Genomic DNA, 18415 nt, shown 5'->3' on the forward strand with positions numbered 1-18415 from the left:
AAGGCAAGAAGAACAGGAATTAGGAGACAGCACAAGAGTAAATAATTATGGTCCTTAAAGTGCAGGAACAAACAGGAAACAAAAGTAATTCATAAAAATGAAATAATTCAAAAACAGATCAAAGGTAGTTTAGGGAAAAAAATAGAGGATTATTTCTCCACAAGGTAACCTGAATTCTACCAGAGGTAAGCTATGTGAAATTTAACTTACAGTGTAACAGACTGACAACTATATCAGCACATTCATTTACCATTTGGGAAAAAACTCACTAAGTAATAAAATCTATCATGGCAAAAAATTTTACCTTACGTCAACACAGATTAAACAATACTCTGTTTAGTGAACAATAATCAATCCGTAAGAATGCAGGACTCAGGGAAAGAGTTTAAATTCGGCTAATTAACCAATCACCATGCAGTACGTTCGCTTTTGAGTAAGCCCACACAGACGCGGGGAGAACGAGGATGAAGCCAAAAGGTCTCCAAAATGATGTAGGGGTGCACACAAACGGCAGGGTGCTCTGACCCTGCACAAAGGGTTACGGAAAGATTCAAAATGGAAGGAAGTTTTCTCCCTATTCTGGTTTTGCCACAATGTATCTTAGTTTCTTTGTCACTTTCAAATCAAGAAACAAACTTGTATGTGTATTTCTAAAAGTCTCTTTGAAGACTACTAAAATTATAAGTAAAATTCAAAATACTTACCCGATGGAAGAATTTCTCTAATCTTTCTTTTAGGAGCTTGACACCTCCATCTTCCATGGCTCTCAGAAATGTCCCATTAAAAAGCTAATAATGTAAAAGATTTTTTTAAAAAGTCAATTTCTTACACCCTTCAATTTGCCAGTATAACAGATTCTTCTTTTCCTTTTAGATTAACTAATTCACCTTATTTAATCCCCTCTACTATTTTTAAACATACAAAATATTTACATGAGAAAGGCTGAATTATAAAATAAATCACAAAAAATCAACCCTTTGTTAATTGAGATTTCTATGTAATCACCTAATCCCTTGGGGCATTTTTTTAAAAGATTTTATTTATTTATTTGACAGAGAGGGAACACAAGCAGGGGGAGTGGAGAGGGAGAAGCAGGCTCCCCGCGGAGCAGGGAGCCCGATGCGGGGCTCCATCCGGGGACCCTGGGACCATGACCTGAGCCAAAGGCAGACGCTTAACGACTGAGCCACCCAGGCGCCCCAGGGCATATGTTTTTAAGTAGGCTTCTCGCTCAGCATAGACACCAACACTGGGCTTGAACTCATGACCCTGAGATCAAGAGCTGAGCTGAGATCAAGAGTCGGATGCTTAACCGACGGAGCCACTCAGGTGCCCTGCATTTTTTTTTATTGTTATGTTAATCCCCATACATTACATCATTAGTTTTAGATATAGTGTTCCATGATTCATTGTTTGTGCATAACACCCAGTGCTCCATGCAGAACGTGCCCTCCTCAATACCCATCACCAGGCTAACCCATCCTCCCACCCCCCTCCCCTCTAGAACCCTCAGTTTGTTTTTCAGAGTCCATCGTCTCTCCTGGTTCTTCTCCCCCTCCGATTTCCCCCCCTTCATTCTTCCCCTCCTGCTACATTCTTCTTCTTCTTTTTTTCTTTCTTAACATATATTGCATTATTTGTTGCATTTTTTTTTTTTTAAATCTCAACTCATACCTAAGTTCCACTTCACATAAGTAATATCGCCACTCCTTAAATCACACAAATATCTGCAGTATGCCTTTTCTTTCCTCAAGCACATGGACTCTCTTTTTTACCAACAGGGATACATTCCTAGTACAAGGCTGGGAATAGAGAAAAACTCAGTACTCAGTGAATAAGTGGAGACATAAACCTCAGTGCTGTTTCGAAGGCTCCATTCTTCTTCCCCTAAAACAGATACATACTCACCAGGCAGTCATCGAAAGAGTTAAGATTTTTAAACAACTCCTGCAAACAGGGGTAACTGGTCAGACTACCCTGAGCAAGCGCGCCCGGCTTACCTTATACATGCTGTAGCACTGCCGTAGCACTGAGCTGTAAACCTTGTCCTGCGGACACACACACACAGAGCTCAACTCAGGGGGGAAAAGTCCACGGCACGGCAAATATACAATACTCTTGGCAACACAATATAATGCTTGTAAGCTTGGACCCACAACTTTTGTGTGTGGACAATCAGATGCATTTAAATTCAGTTATGAGCCAGGAAGCCCAATTTTATGAGGGCTTTTAACAGATGCTTAGAAGGCATTAGTGAGACAAGATATACATTTTTATACAATTGTGCTAATATAAACAGACATAAAATTTCACTCTGCATATCCTGAGAATCTTCTGCAAAAGTGACATAGCTTAAATGTGACCAAGTCACTCAACATTTTCTAGAAATATGAAATGAAAAATGACACATTACCAACAACTCCTCCTCTTGGTATTCAACAACTGGTTTTCCATCTTTACTTTGCTTTTCAATTATAGGATTCCGAACAACCTACACAGTTTTGATAGAAAGAAATTACACAATGACCCAATTATATAAGTTTTTAATTTTCCCTTAAATGAAAAAATGTGAACATGTCACAACACCAAAAACACAACTTCTTAAAACAGCCCCAAGAACAAATACACTGAATAGGAGTTCGATTTTAAAACTGCAACCCACTTTATTGTGATTTTACTTTGCAAAAGCTAGAGGACTTTCCTAAAGTCCTAGCAGTAAAGATCACCCATAACTTCACTACACAAATTCAAAAAGATGTACTGTGTATGTAAATACCATGACCATCCAGAAATTCTCTTCTGGTTCATTGAAGAACTGTCTATTCTTCTGTGTATGTAAAGACTTTGCAGGTTTTGATGGACTAAAGGTCCTAAAAAGGTTAAAAAAGAGTACGTTTGGGACGGTTCTCCAAGTTGTACGAGGTGTAAGAATTCACTGAGCTCTGCAAAAGCGCATTTAAAGGCGTTACCTTGTAAACTGTACAATAGCTTCGCATAATCCAACATTTCTAATTTTCTCATTCTTTTCTACTTCATTTGGATGGTAAAACAAAATTTTATTTTCCTCCTAAAGTATGAAGAAACAGAATCACATTAACATAAGCATTTTTTTTTTTCATCTCGGCTGTTGAGAATGTTAACATCAACCTCTCACGTCACCCATGCTAGCGGCAAAACAAAACAAAAACCCTTCTCAGAAAATCAAGAATTATCTTCCCCTCCGTCTGTAAACAACGCTCACCAGCCTGGGAGGCAATTGTGATACTCCGTAAGTCACATGTCATCTGGAGGCTCACTAGACAATTATTCTGAAAACTCGATCTTAGGGTTTCTTTCCTCCTGCTAATTTGCAAAAGACCAACATTTGTAAGAAATAAGCGTGTGCGCACGTGCGGACACGTACGCCTCCCGGCGAGTAAAACTCAGCAGGTTCACGCGCATTTGGACTGACAGCTTTTAAAAGGACCGTGATTCGCTGCCAACAGAACCGGACATCCTTTTAGGAAGTCACCGTCCTCACCTATGAAACAAAAACCCTGGAATTTATCTATCAGTCCGGAAAACAACTTTCCTAGGGTCCTCCAAGCCTGCGTTATTTTAGGGTTACAGGCCACCACTCTCGACCCACGCATCCAGTCGGGGACTTCCAGGAACAAAAACGTAAGCTCAATATTAGTCACCCGGGATTGGCGCAAAAAGACTCAAGCCGTGTGGAGTGATAATTAGCCTGCCGAGCCTTCATTCAATACCCAGGCTTCGATCCAGGACCCGAGAGAGACCCTGCCGGCGTTGTCTGGCCCCCACTTACTCCCTGGCCCGGGAGCACGCCCGGCACAAAGCCGCGGTCGATGCCGCCCGAGGAGGGGGGTGACAGGTGCTGCGCGGTGTCCCCTCCCGGGCGCGCCCCCACGGCTCCGCAGGCCCGTCGCCGGCCGCCCCCCGCCCTCGGGCCCTCCTCCGACCGCCGGCTGACAACGGCGCGCGGCCCCGCTCCGCGTACCTCGCCCTCGCGCGGCCCGAAGCGCGGGTTGTAGATGAAGAAGCTCAGCAGCGCCGGCGGGAACTGCTTCTCCTGGGCCGCCCCGGGCCCAGCCCCGGCCGCCGCTGCCGCCATCCCGGCCGGCCCCCGCCTCGGGAGCCTCCCTCTGCCGGCCCAGACACAGCTGCCCCGAGGAGACCGCACTTCCGCCTCACTCGCGGTCGCCCCGGAAGTGGTCGCCGCCGGCCCGGAAAAAGAACCCGCAGCCCCGCGTCCGCTTCTGGCGAGCGCCCCGCGGGGGTTCCTTCCCGTTTGTTTCCCTGGCAGGTGTTTCTTATTTGAGAGTGAAGGTGAAAGTGAAACTTTTTGTTTGGTTGCTCCCAGATCTCTGTCCTGGCTGACGCGAGGGCTGCGTATTTAAAGAAAAAGAGAACGGGCATGGTTTCTTTCTTTTGGAAGGGAGAGTGGAGGCGCAAAGGAAGGCTCTGCGTGATGTGCGCTCAGCTGGGCGATTTGCCCCCTTCCATCATCTACGGGGTCCCTCCTGGCGTGTATGGGTTTTCTTGATCCGTTTGAGAGACTTCAGGTGACCGCTGGATCAAACCAAACCGACGGGGTTTGTGCTTAGCCCTACCCCAGGGGCTCCGGGGAGGGAGATCGCGCGCAGATGCGAAGGCGCTGGGCTCGGCGAGGCGTGTGTGGTCAGAGCCCGACCAGAGTGTGGCATTCCCCGCGGCGTGCCCAGTCCCGGGCCTTGGCGAGCAGGGCATCGCCCTTTCTTGGTTGTGTGGAGTCACTTGCTTTTGAGCTCTGTGGATTGTGACGTGGTTGGAACAGCTCGTTACTTCTGGCTTCTCGTATTGGGAGTTCAAACCCTTGCAGCCGACCGCTTGGCCAAACTCAAGACGACCTTGGCTTAGGTTGACCCATTTGTCACAGACGAAGTTTAGGAACAGGACCTCTTATTCAAACTGGCAGAATAGACCTTCATGTTTAGGGAGGAGATGCATTGGAATTTGGACGTGAGACGGATCTGGGTACTTATCCTAGCCCTATCACTCACAAGGTGTCAAACCTTGGACCGATTACCTAGCCTTTCTACCGTCTCTGGTTCGTATTTGTAAAATGGCTAATAGTAAATGCTTACTTAGTAGGAATTGTGCTTTAAGAATCAAATGAGACTATGCATTGTACATACAGTGTCCAGAACTTCATCATTATTCAACAAATGGTTATCATTACTTGCTCTTGAAAGACTTTTCCAACTAACTTGCTCTGGTGCATGAAATTCTCCACTAGATATAGTGTTTTGGTATAAAAGCAATAATTTAAAAATATTTTAAGATAGCAGAATCCCCTCTCCTCTCTTGTTCCTTTTATCCCCAAAAAGTCTGTGGGGAGTTCTAATACATAAAATAGATGCAGAGCTACCATCTGTGATCTACTGAGGTCTAAGAGTACCTTCTTCTGGCTTTTCCCAGGTGCTACCCACCATTCCCATCTCCCTTGGGGACCCTAAGGCACCTGCCCGGGACCTTGTGACATAGTTTGAAAACTCCAGGTTAAAGAAGTCTCTCCTTTGTCTCTGAGTAAATACTTCTCGGAAAAGTAGAAGAAAGAGCCCAGGGCTGAAGATGGAACACCTGAATTTTTAGTTCTGGTTTTGCCATTTATCAGTTGAATGACCTTTGACTAATCACTTCTTTAATCTCCGTTTCCTCCTTGGCAGAACGAGGTTAGTACCTGCCTCACAGCGTTATTGCAGAATTACACTAGATGATCCAAATGAAAACACTTTGTAAAGTACAAAGTACTATACAAAGGTGGTACAAGAGCACTTTATAGTATTAGTCAAGTTTTCTCCCCGGCACACTTCTACTTCCTTGTATACTTTGCCTCCTCTGCACCCAGGAAAGAGATGATACAAAACCAAAATGAAACAAAAACCCAGAAACCCAAGTGCTTTTTAAGTTTCAAAAGCCAAGGAAGCAAGAAAGCTTAGATGTTGATGCATCTCCCTCTCTCATAGTGTGAGGGTGTGCATGGATGCGATGTGGGAGGAGAGATGATGATAGACACTTAGATGTTTTTGGAGACTTCAGAGTAGAGAGGATGTGTAGTTGCTTCCCTGCGAAGTTGGGGGTGGTGACAGAGGAGCCTCCTGAACCTCCCTCCTCACACCAGTACACTGAATGTATAGCTACGCACAGCACAGTTCCTTCTGAGAGAAATCCAGAAGCAAGCTGAGTGACTCCTGCACATCAGTCGAATGAGGAAACACCCCAATCGAAATGGATAGGAAGGGCGGAGACACCGCCTCGCCCCAACCCCCACCCGAGCACAGCATCATACAATGAGGAGGGAACCCTCGACTCCTAGCCTCTCTCTAGGTTTGGGTTATACATCTAGCACCCCAGCTTTTAAGACTCCAACCCACAGCCCTATCTCCAAAACACCTAACATTGAATGTCAGTGGGACTTGCGTTTATTAGACCCGCAAGACCATAGCAAAGAAGTAGTTCTTAACGGGCACGTGAGCGCTCACCATGGCGATCCCCTCAAGGCTCACTACAGAGGAAACAGGCAAAATGCCAGTCAGTCTTCCCCTGGAAAGAATTTGACTGTATACTTTACAAGCTGCTGCCTGAGGGTCTGGCTTCTAATTTATCACACATGTAGGGGCTGGCTGTAGTCCTTCCAGGAGCCCAAAATAGCTGGTTGGCAGCATACCTGATTTTCCCCTCTGGTTCACTTGAAGAATAAAACCAAGTCGCCAGTATCTCCCTGGAAGAAGCTTGTCCACACATGTAGTGCCAACATTTACAGTCACCAACCAAGGGATGGACCCCAAAATTACCTGGCTCTGATAGCCAGCAGGCACTTATGAGCCCCACAGCACTGCAGCAAAAAGCAGGTTTTAAATAGGAGAGGAGCGCCCTCCAGTGGCTATACACCTGGGCTTAGCGCAGAGAGAGCTCTCCTCCCACCAGAATATCAAGAAGGAAACATCTGACTTAAAGCACAAGTTAGACCAAATGGCCCCAACAAACATTTGCAGAACATGCCATCCAATAGCAGCAGAATTCCCACTCTTCTCAAGCACACACAAAACATTTTCCATGACAGATCATGTTAGAACACAAAACAAGTCTTAACAAAATTTAATAAGATTGAAATCCTATCAAGCATCTTTTCTGACCACAAATGACATGAAACTACATATCAGCGACCAGAAGAAAACTGGGAAATTCACAAATATGTGGAGATTAAACAACATTCTCCTGAGGAACCTATGGGTCAAAGGAGAAATAAAAATGGAAATGAGGGGCGCCTGGGTGGCTCAGTTGGTTGAGTGTCTGACTCTTGATTTCTGCTCAGGTCATGATCTCAGGGTCGTGAGATCAATCTTCGTGTTGGGCTCCGTGTTCAGCGGGGAGTCTGCTTGAGGATTCTCTCTCCCTCTCCCCCGCTCCCTGCTCGCACGCGTGTATGTGCGCTCACTCTCTCTGTCTCTCTAAAATAAATAAATCTTTAAAAGATAGAAATAAAAAAATATCTTGAGACAAATGGAAATGAAAACAACATAGCAAAAACTACTGGGTGCAGCAAAAGTAGTTCCAAGAGGGAAGTGTATAGAGATATATGCCTCTATTAAGAAAAAAAAAAAAGAGTTGCTCCAGGGTGGCTCAGTTGGTTCAGCATCTGCCTTCAGCTCAGGTCATGATCTCAGGGTCCTGGGATTGAGCCCCGCACCCAGCAGGGAGTCTGCTTTTTTCTCTCCCTTTATCCCTCTCCCCTGCTCATGTGCTCACTTGTGCGCTCTCAAATAGATAAAATCTATGATAAAAAAAGAAAGATCCCAAACAACCTAACTTTACACCTCAAGGAATTAATGAAAGAAGAAAGAACAAACTAAGCCCAAATTTAGTAGGAAAAGGGGGAAAAAAACAAGAATCAGAATGGAAATAAGTGAAATAGAGACTAAAAAGACAATAGATCAATGAAATGAGGCGGTGGGTTTTTGAAAAGACAAACAAGATCGACAAACCTATAGCTAGAGTGAGAAAAAAGAAGATGCAAAATCAGAGGAGACACGACAACTGATAATACAGAAATAGTAAGGATCATAAACTACTGTGAATAATTACACACCAACCAATTAGATAACATAGGAGAAATGGAGACGTTGCTAGAATTGTATAACTTACCAAGACTGAATAATGAAGAAATAGAAAATCTGAATAGACCAATTAAAGAATTTAAAATGTATTTCAAAGTTTGTTTCAAGTGATGCTACCAAGCAATAATAATCAAAACACTATCGTACTGACCTAAAAACAGACACATAGATCAAATGGAACAGAATTGAGAGCCCAGACACAAACCCATGCATATATGGTCAATTAACTTACAATAAAGGAGTCAGGAATATGCAAGAGGTATTGGGGAAGCAGGATAGCCCCATGCAAAAGAATTAAACTAGATCTCTATTTTACACCATACACAAAAATCAACTCAATATGGATTAAAGACTTGAATGCAAAATTAAAACTTTACTTGAATGTAAAGACTGAAACAGTAAAACTCCTAGAAGAAAACCTGGGTAAGCTCCCTGACATTGGTCTCAGCAATGATTTTTTAGATTTGATACCAAAAAGCAAAGGCAACAAAAGCAAAAATAAGCAATTGGAAGTAAATCAAACTAAAAAGCTTCTGCACAGGGTCGCCTGAGTGGCCCAGTCAGTTAAGCATCTGCCTTCAGCTCAGGTCATGATCCCAGAGGGCTGGGATCGAGCCCCGCATCAGGCTCCCTGCTCAGTGGGGAGCCTGCTTCTCCCTCTGCCTGTGCTCCCCCTGCTTGTTCTCTCTCTCTCTGTCACTCTTGCTCTATCTCAAATAAATAAATAAAATCTTTAAAAAAATAAAATAAAAAGCTTCTGCACAGCAAAGGAAACCATCAATGAAATGGAAAGTCCACCTCTGGAATGGGAGAAAATATTTGCAAAACACACATCTGATATGGGTTAATATAAAAAATATCAAGGAACTCCTACAACTCAATAGAAGAAAAAAAAAACCCAAATAACCCAATTTAAAAATGGACAAAGGACCCTAATAGACATTTGTCCGAAGAAAAAGGTCAATAGGTACATGAAAAGACACTCGACATCAATCATCAGGGAAATGCAAATCAAAACCACAATGAGGTATCACCTTACACCTGTTAGGTCTATTTTAGGAAGGACGAAAGAAAAGTGCTGGCCAGAATGTGAAGAGGGAACCATTGTGCACTGATGGGAATGTAAATTGGAGCAGCCACTATGGAAAATAGTATGGAGGGTACTCAGAAAAATTAAAAATAGAACTACCATATGATCCAGCAATCCCACTTCTGGCAATGTATCCAAGGGAAATGAAAGCATTATCTAGAAGAGATTTCTGCCCTCTGTCTTCATTGTAGCATTATGCTCAATAGCCAAGGTATGGAAACAACCTGAGTGTCTGTCGATGGAGGAATGAATAAACAAAATGTGGCTTATATGTGCAGGATAGAATATTATTCAACGGTGAGAAAAAAGGAAATCCTGCCATTCAAGACAACACTGGATGAACCTGCCAGGCATTATGCTAAGTGAAATAAGCCAGACAAATACTGTGTGGTAGCACTAATAGATGGAATCTTAGAAGACAAAACCAAACCTCATAGAAACAGAGTAGAATGGTGGTTGCCAGGGGGTAGGGGGTGGGGGAAACAGAGAGAGGCTGGTAAAAGGATATAAACTTTCAGCTATGAGATAAATAAGGTCTGTCCTGCTTCTTACTCTTACCGCTCTGGCCGCGAAACCAACGCTGAGTGCTCTTTTCTGTTTTTCCCCCTTTTTCGTAAAAGTGAAATCGACTTCGATTCCTTTCATTTAGTGAACAGGTACTAATGTAGGTTTTTTGTAAAAGTGAAGTGATGTAACTTGAACTTTTGAAAAGCAGGAGATACCTGGATCTATCGGTCTCTTCTACAGGTATTAGGGGCTAGTGAGAGACCTGAACAGTCTCCGTAAGGCTACAGGCACCATCACTGCTGAAGTCTGAGGTCTGCTGTCGGGAAGGGAAGCAGGACAGGAAGAATGGGGGAGACGGAGGACAGACTGGAACGTACCTGAGTCTCTTCCTGCCTCCAGCCCTGATGATGGGGCGGGGGGGTTCCTCCAGGAAAAGCTGGTGTACTTTGTCAGAGCAGGAAAGACACACCTGGAGCTGGGGGCTAACGGAGGACCCCACACCAAGGAGGGGACCCAGCAGATAAGTGACCGCCCCCGGAGCATACATACAATGGCTATTGCTTCACTCCCGCCTCCCCGCCCCCAAATCTCAGACCCACCTAAGCCTGGGGACCTACAGCCCAAGCAAGTTGACCTACTACAAAACCACCACACCAGCGGTGTTAAGATTTGATAGAGGAGGTAGGGACGCAGGTGTTTTATGTTGTTGAAATATATTTTATCACTCAAAAATAATTCAAGGATGTGAATCCGTTTCCCTTCATTGTAGAACTCCTAGGAAAACAATGTCAAAAATCTACTCCTTACCCGAAAGCGTTGACGTTTTGAAACCAGTTAGAACCTCATGTAAACGAGTAGTCTTCCCAGTGAATAAGTTAACAGGCCAGGTGGAAACGAGCCTCGTGATTCCAATTTCATCTGTCGTCTTAAGTGTTTGCAAAGTAATACCATACCTTCACGTTAGCAGGAGCGATATAAGATAGGTTTTTGCTTGAAATTGGATTCTTGAGTACTCATTACACAAAATTAAACTGTATCGTCCCACAGAATTAACTATGCGGTTTGTCAACATGAACAAACAGACAGAACTTCCCAACTTTGCTGTTTTTCCTATGCTTTGTTTTTGAGCTGGGAATAACAGGTGAAAACCTATATATTTAAAAATTAATGTTAATATTTGGTAATGTGCGAATGCTGAAGCAAAATACCCAATAATTAGGGGCGCCTGGGTGGCTCAGTTAAACATCTGCCTTCGGCTCAGGTCATGATTCCAGGGTCCTGGGATCGAGCCCTGCATCAGGCTCCCTGCTCAGCGGCCCCTCTGCTTGTGCTCCCCCTGCTTATGCGCTCTCTCTCTCTGTCAAATAAATAGATAAAATCTTTTTTAAAAATACCCAATAATGTTTGAAGTATTTTAATAATTCTTATTAGCTTCAGCAGTGAAGCACATTCAGGAAACTGGCTTTCAGATCACATTCCATTAAATTATAAACTACCGAACTGTAAGTCAAAATTACAATTAAGTAAAAAGAGTTCAAATTAAAACCACTGTCGCAGCCCTATTTTATAAGCAAGTAGGAAAAACAGACTTCTGTAACCTATCATGCACTCTAGGCCCTCTTGTCAAAGCCAAAATATATCATTCCACTGCTGAGAACATCCCCTTCTTGAGGTAGGATGGTGGTCATCGGCAAATTAGCTAAAAATCGAGAAAGCAAGCACAAAAGTAAAGTTGTTTGCGTGCTGTCAATCCCTTTTCCAGATTGTTACAATTTCAGGATTTTGTTTCCAGTTTTGATTTGACTCTGGATATGTTATATTTAAAATTTTTCCTCAGTATGTAAAAATATAAATGAGTCCAAAGAAATGAGTAGAAATTTCAGGAACAGAATAGTATGCAGGGCTTTCATTCATTTGAGTGTGGGATACATCTTTGGCATGAAAGTTTTTTTTAAATCAAAATTGTTACTTTGGCTTAGTGACAAAAACTGGGTAAATTCTACATCTGTTTTTCATTTCCCTAGTTACTATGCTCCGTTTCTTCAACAGGCCTCAGTCTTACCGCACTGTTCTGTAATCCTTCCAGCTGGAGATAACCGGTGTTAACATTTTGTTATGAACCCGTTCTCTCTTTGGTGAGGTACATACTGAATAAGATGCATTGAAAAATGAATTACTTTGTACAAAGTTTGTATAATGACTAAACTCGGGTAATTTTTGAAAACATTTTTTTGTTTTCAAATTATACTTACCAAAGATTTGGAAATGCTAATATCTCTGCAAAATGTAAACTTAGAAAAATAACCAGAAAAATAAAAAGTGCTAATTAACAAGTATATTCAAATGCCCAGAGTTGTTGTTACTGCGTTCAGGGATGGAGTTATGTGTTGCCCACCCCCTCACCAGCACACTCAAACATCCAAACAACGTAATTTAAATTTTCTATGAGTAAAGACAAGATTGTTTCATGTAAGCATAACACCTGACAATTCTTGGGTGGTAAATACAGAGAGATGGCTCCTTTTGATTGCTACTTATTGTCTTTTGAGAGCGACTCAATTGAAATTAAGTTCCTAAAACTGGGTTGGAACAATATAAAAGCAATGTACCTGACATGGGCAAATATGATTGTCATTTTGAAACAGTAGAATGAATAAACTTCATGAATAACTGACCATAATCCTATCTGTGGAAAATTTGTGGCAATCTGTCCTTTTGTAGACATCCATCTTCTTCCAAGCATCTTCCCCAAGACAGGACATCAGTATGACCTGATGACACAGTGTCCCCTGGGTGCTCCATATAACCCCTCCAGTCATTATCCCTAGACAGATACCCTCCTAAGTGACAGAAAAGAAATAAGAGAAACTGACGATCTTCACCTAGATTAGGACGATGTTGCCTTTGCAGCTCCAATGGTTGATGGATTGCTTAGTCAATTAAAAGCTCATGACCCTTATTTTAAAACATCATCAACCACCTGGCTTCTCCGAGGTGCGTGGTGGCCAGATCCCCCCAGAAAGAGTGGGGCAGGCTCGCTTTGAGGTATGTAGAGTGTAGCAGGGATAAAGAACCATTGGTTGGGTAAAGCTAATGGGGAGATGTGAAACAAGAAGAAGGATCAGAGTATCCGTGTGTGGCGTGGAGGTGACGGCAACACGTGGATTGTCTGAAGAATCAAGGCTCTAAGCTTGCCAGTGTTGGTCAGAAAGGCGCTCTTGCTGACTTGATTTTGAGCGATTCACAGATGCACCTGGGAGACATTTGCACACACCAAGGGAGGGAAGCTGAGGTGGGGAGGACCTCGCCCGATTCCTGCCAGGAAGACTGAGGCACGAGGAGGGGGAATGGGAGTGCCCTTTATGGAATTTGAGCCTTCAAATACCATCTCGAATATTACTTGACATTGTTCTTCAAATGGATGCACTTTGAAATGTCTGATGTTCCCCTTAGCCTCATTCTAACGCGACGATATTGCAATCGTGTGTTTGTGCTAGTTGAATTTCTTCCGAATGCATATTAAAATACATACATGGTTATTAAAATAAAAATGTTGATCTCTGGAGGCCCCCTTGTCATATACACCCCACATTTTGAAGAGCTGCCCTAACACGGCCCCTCCAGAAAACAGGGGTTCGAAAGTCACCGAGCTGCTTAAGTGTGAAGGAAGCAAGCCAGGAGAGCCCAGGGCCTTAGCAGCCTGGGTGTGGAGTGAAAAGTGTGAGCCTTGCAGCAGGCTCCCAGGAAAATGCCTCAGTTCCTCCCCGGAGTCCTCAACTCTCGGGGTCAGCCGGAGACAACACCTTGAACCTGCCACCTGGACATGAGCCTTGTGAGAGTTTCCTGGCTTGAGATTGCCCTACCCTTGTGAAAACTCTGTAATAGGACCCCGAGGCTCACCTCCCAAGTGAAGGCAATTCTCTGTGTAATTGGCTCAGGTTGGTATTTCAAGGAGAGCCAGGAAAGTGAAGACAGAAAGAGAAGGGGGGAGGTGGCGGGAGGTTGGGTCAGAGCAGGCAAGTCTCAGATAGCTTGTTTTTCTAAGAAAAAAAAAAAAAAAGGCAAGCTTGAAAGTGGGTGTTTGTGCCCATCTGGCAGAGCAAGTCTCCTTAGCTCTGGGACCACTGCAGACTCCCACTTTGTTCTGTTCTGTACTGTTGGCTTTTAAATCTCTCTTACGGTCATCTAACGCATAAGCAAAGGTGATTTTATGCTCTTTATAAATCTCTTCATATTACTTTCAGACCCTGAAAATTCCCTGAGAAAATCCTAGTCTGACGGTGCCATTTGTTTGTGACTTTTTTCTTCCCCCAACCTGTTTTCTGTTTGCTGGCACACCCCGCCGTGGCTGGCCTAGTGCTTAATAGGACCGGAAGTTTTCCTAAAAGCCTTCAGCCCCCAAATTGCTTTCATCCCTGTACCTTGCTGAGAAAAACAACAGCAGCAACAACAACACACCTACACATCAGCGGATGATGAGAAATGTATCTTTATTGGATGAATTTTAAAGGCATTGTCTGCCGAGGGCCTTACAGGAGTCATCAGGGCATACTGACCACCGAAAATTCATGAATGACTGTCTTATTACCTCGCAAAAACAGGGAGCAAATTGCAGAAGCACTTCAGGGCGGGGGTGTGTGTGGGAATGAATAAATAAATTAGGGGGAGAAAGGGGGGTTTCCCATTCCCGGGGCTTTGGAGGCCTTCCGGCTGATTGTCTCTATCTCCACAGCCTGGGGCTTTTAAGAATGCACCATTTCCTGGAATTCTAGAACAGAAGAGGCGAGAAAGCATCAGTGGGGATGGCTGGGTATTTTTACAGACGTGTGGTGGCCAGGGGGGGTTCTGAAGAGGAAAGGAAGCAGATTGTCAGATGATGGGCTTGGCCCCCTCTAAGGACACAAAAGGAGAGAAAAAAAATGTCACTGACCGCAGATGGAGATGGTCTATAGTGTCCCATCTTCCTGCATAATCTAACAGACATCTTACGCTTTGCAATAGAGCCCCTTGTATTAGAACTTGTGAGCCCAGCAATTTGTCTCTGGCAGTGCATGGATTTGGTATAATAGCCTATTGCAATCTGGGATCGCTCAGCTCTCTGTCTGGCTACTTTAAGACCAAGATGGGGGGTTTTCTTCCTCTTTTCGGAAGCTATGTTGTGCAGATGTAGGAAATAATTCATAGGGTGGGCCTCAGAACTCACTTTTCTCTCATGAACTCTAACCTTACCCCCAAAAGTTTGTATTACTAAAAGACGATGGTGATAATGGTAATGATAAAAATGAGTGGATGTGACTGATTGAAATGGAAAACTGGGGTTTTGCTTTATATTTATTGGTACACTTCGCCTATCTGGATTTTTTTTTTTGTGGTTAGATTTAAATAAATCAGTCTTCTCTTACCTCAACTATTTCTCTGAGCTATCTACAGAAGCTACATTAACTCTTGTGTAGCAAGTTATAGTGGTATAATTTTGGGTAGGTTTTTAAAAGGATCTAAACAGGCGTTCTAAATTTCCAGTTAGTACCACCATAAAGACCATGCATAAATTCTTCTGAGTTGGCATGCACAGTGTAGCTAAAAAGCATGTAAGCCACATAACTGGGATGAAAATAATCCTACAGCCATGCAGCTATACTAAATTTGAATATAGGGCTCTGCACACAAAAGACTCCACACATGGTGTTTGGTCTACTCTAATATTGTCCACTCAGTGGGCTAATGTCCAATAAAACGTGTTTGTTTAAACCCTTGAAAGCTAAGAGGCTTTCCTCCTCAAGTCAGTAGACATTTTGGTAGGAGACCTACTTGAGAATGTCAATCCTTCCCTTATTCAGAAGGGCTTAGATCCCAGTGGTAGAAATTCCTTACATTATTGCCATGATGCATTAGGGTGTCTTGCGAATCATTAGCCAGGCCATAGCCAGTCCCCCGGTCAGGTGAAGGGTATTTTCTGGGTCATAGACAGTGACTCACGGGACCAGATTCTACGGTATATCGTTGGTATCCTCACGGTGGGTCCATTTTACAGATGAGAAGGCTGAAGCTCAGCAAGGTTAAGAAAGGGGGATTTTCACTAACCACGTCTGCCTGATCTCAGGGCCCAAGTCCCCTGGATTGCTTCCAGAGCTAAATTCTTTTGTGCTGGCTACAGGTGTGAACATACCATCGGCTCCAATTTTCCCATCACCATCATTGTCTGCAGCCGCCATCAAGGACTTGGTTTCTGACTCTGTCAGCTCTCTAGCACCGCTCTCGAACTTCTGGAGGAAAAACCTGCAGGACAATCAAGATTGATGGGAATTTTCTGAAAGACCACGTGTCTCTGTGCTTACCCTTTTTCTCTTGAAGCAAACCACCTGTTCCCCCCATTGCACTATTCTGTCACAGGTCTTCACAAGCCAAACTTGCCTTCCTTGTAGAAACTATGGGTGGGCATTTTGTTTTTAAAAAAGTTGTGTTTTTTTTGTTTTTTTTTTCAGGGGGACGCCTGGGTGGCTCAGTTGGTTAAGCATCTGCTTTCAGCTCAGGTCATGATCCTGGGGTCCTGGGATCGAGCCCCGTGTCGGGCTCCTGGCTCAGTGGGGAGTCTGCTTCTCCTTCTGCCTCTGAGCCTCCCCCTGCTCGTGCTCTCTGTCTCTCAAATGAATAAAATAAATACATTTTAAAAAATAAAAAAAAATTCTTCAGATTTTGTTGATAAGTCCATTTGCCAAAGAAAAAAACCTACAATGAATGCATTTTTGCACCTACAGTCTTCAGTGCCTGTGTCTAGAGCTTCACAAGGACAGACGCGTGGCCCGCTGACTCACGGTCTGCCCTTTCATGAGGCCCTGCAGAACACCCAGTGTCAATCCTGGCCATTGAAGAAATACTGACCCAACTGGCTTCCGCTGCTTCCAAGCCACCTAGCAATGTCAAGGGTGCCACACAAGCTCAGGACAAAACTCACTTAAGCTCTTCTTCATCCAGATATCCACTCTGGTCATTGTCTATGAACCGAAAAACATCCTTCACCTGGCTGGCCGACATCTTGGAGAGGCCTGATGTCTGGAAGAATTTTTGGGGTTCGAAAGTATCTGGGTCTGAAGGACAGAGAGAGGATTATTCTGAGGCTCATTGGGTCACATTCTGTATTTGGGCCAAGGTGCTGTAAGCATAGGTTATCAAAACCCCTCCTCATAATATCGAGCTACAGGGATGCTCTGTTCTCAGTTTTTAAAAAAGACGGGGCACCTGGGTGGCTCAGTCGGTTAAGCATCTGACCCTTGATTTCAGCTCCGGTCGTGATCTCAGGGTCGTGAGATCGATTCCTGCATTGGTCTCTGCTTAAGATTCTCTCTCTCCCTGTCCCTCCTTCCCTTTCTCTCTCTCTCTTAAAAAGAAAAGAAAAGAAAAAAAGAGGGCTGTGACTAGTGCAAGCTTTCGAGGCAGCCAAGACTGGGTGACTTTGTGATAGCATCTCTTGTCTCCCTCCCCACCTTCCCTGTCCACTTGCTTTTGTCTATCCCCCTCTTTCTCCTCTATGCCTCCCCCTACCCTTTTGACAGGCTGTGTGTCCGAGACCCCAGTAGTGCTGGTCTAACCGGCCGGAGGGGGGGGGGGGGAAATGCAGTCATTGCATTCAAACAGGCTACATGGTATCCACACGTTTCTTTTTTCACGTTTAGTAAGTTTCTTTCCCCTTACAGCAATGGAATCCTATGCTCTATCATTGTAGTTATTTCATTGATAACAGTTTTACTCTCTGGTCCCACGAATTTTCAGCAAAGTTCACATTTTAATCTTTGAGGCTTTGCTGGAGGTGTGAATAGCTGGGAAATACCTCCCCCCCCACCCCACTGCCCTTTACCTTGGCACTCCTGTAGGGCTGCTGCAATGTCATCAGCGCTAAGGACATCTGTGATGCTCATTTTCCACCTAGTCACACAGAATAAATGAGATGTGGTCAATGGCAACAGGAAGATGCACATCTAGGGGCACCATGCTCTCCCAGGCCCACTGAAACTGTGTATTTGTGGGGAATTTTTAAATGGGATAAGCGTGATATTGTATTAAGTGATGGGACAGAAGAGCCACATACAAACCATAAATTGAAAAGATTCCAGCCCCCTTTGTCTCAGTGCCTTCTCCTGAATATTCTTCAAAGACAAAATTTAAAACTACAGCCTAAAGAATGACTTGATTCCATTTTCTTATAAAAATGATATTTGCACAATCGATCACTTATATAGACATCTACCAAACATCCAGGAAGTAAACTATGTTACAAATGCAATGGTATTTTCATACACTGGAAATGCAATGTTGTCAATTCCACGTGGGAAAGGATACAGCTTGGGCTACTTGGAGACCTTCTATGGAAAAGATGCTCCCTATCCTGAAGGATGGGGATCAGAGACATGGAAAGGCCATCTACCAGAGATCAAACAGACTCCTTTCAGGTGTCAAGTCCCTGGGGAAAGAGAAATCTGAACACAGCATGCACCAACCTAATATGAATGCATGTAGGAAAGAAGAGTCTGGGGTCTTGTAGGTCCACCAGCTACTTACCGTTTTAGATTTTCCCCCGGGAAGAATCAGGAAAAAGAGTTGAAGGAGCACAAAACAGATGTGCCTTTGTTACCTTACTGACCTACCTTATATAGGATTGAAAAAG

At 43.9% G+C, this 18415-nt stretch overlaps 2 protein-coding genes across 2 annotated transcripts in view; both read right to left on the reverse strand.

The window, feature by feature from the left end:
* Window positions 1–4188, reverse strand: part of CCZ1 (CCZ1 vacuolar protein trafficking and biogenesis associated) — a 31025-nt gene extending 26837 nt beyond the window's left edge. Inside the window, exons 1-6 of the mRNA XM_036123581.2 lie at window positions 4001–4188; window positions 2970–3067; window positions 2777–2870; window positions 2414–2491; window positions 2001–2048; window positions 705–788 (exon numbers count right to left, since the gene is read on the reverse strand). Of these exons, the coding sequence (XP_035979474.1) occupies window positions 705–788; window positions 2001–2048; window positions 2414–2491; window positions 2777–2870; window positions 2970–3067; window positions 4001–4114 (516 nt within the window). The 5' untranslated portion in view covers window positions 4115–4188. The remainder of the gene's footprint in view (window positions 1–704; window positions 789–2000; window positions 2049–2413; window positions 2492–2776; window positions 2871–2969; window positions 3068–4000) is intronic.
* A 10232-nt stretch (window positions 4189–14420) lies between these two features.
* On the reverse strand, window positions 14421–17669 carry LOC118555454 (oncomodulin). Its single transcript, XM_036123583.2, has 4 exons — window positions 17609–17669; window positions 16709–16841; window positions 15923–16032; window positions 14421–14524 (listed from the first exon to the last, which is right to left on the reverse strand). Exons 1-4 carry the CDS (start codon window positions 17667–17669, stop codon window positions 14499–14501), a joined length of 330 nt encoding a protein of 109 aa, XP_035979476.1. The 3' UTR covers window positions 14421–14498.
* Between the last annotated feature and the right edge of the window lie 746 nt (window positions 17670–18415).

This window comes from Halichoerus grypus, chromosome 6 (assembly GCF_964656455.1).
Source record: "Halichoerus grypus chromosome 6, mHalGry1.hap1.1, whole genome shotgun sequence".
Lineage (NCBI taxonomy): Eukaryota > Metazoa > Chordata > Mammalia > Carnivora > Phocidae > Halichoerus > Halichoerus grypus.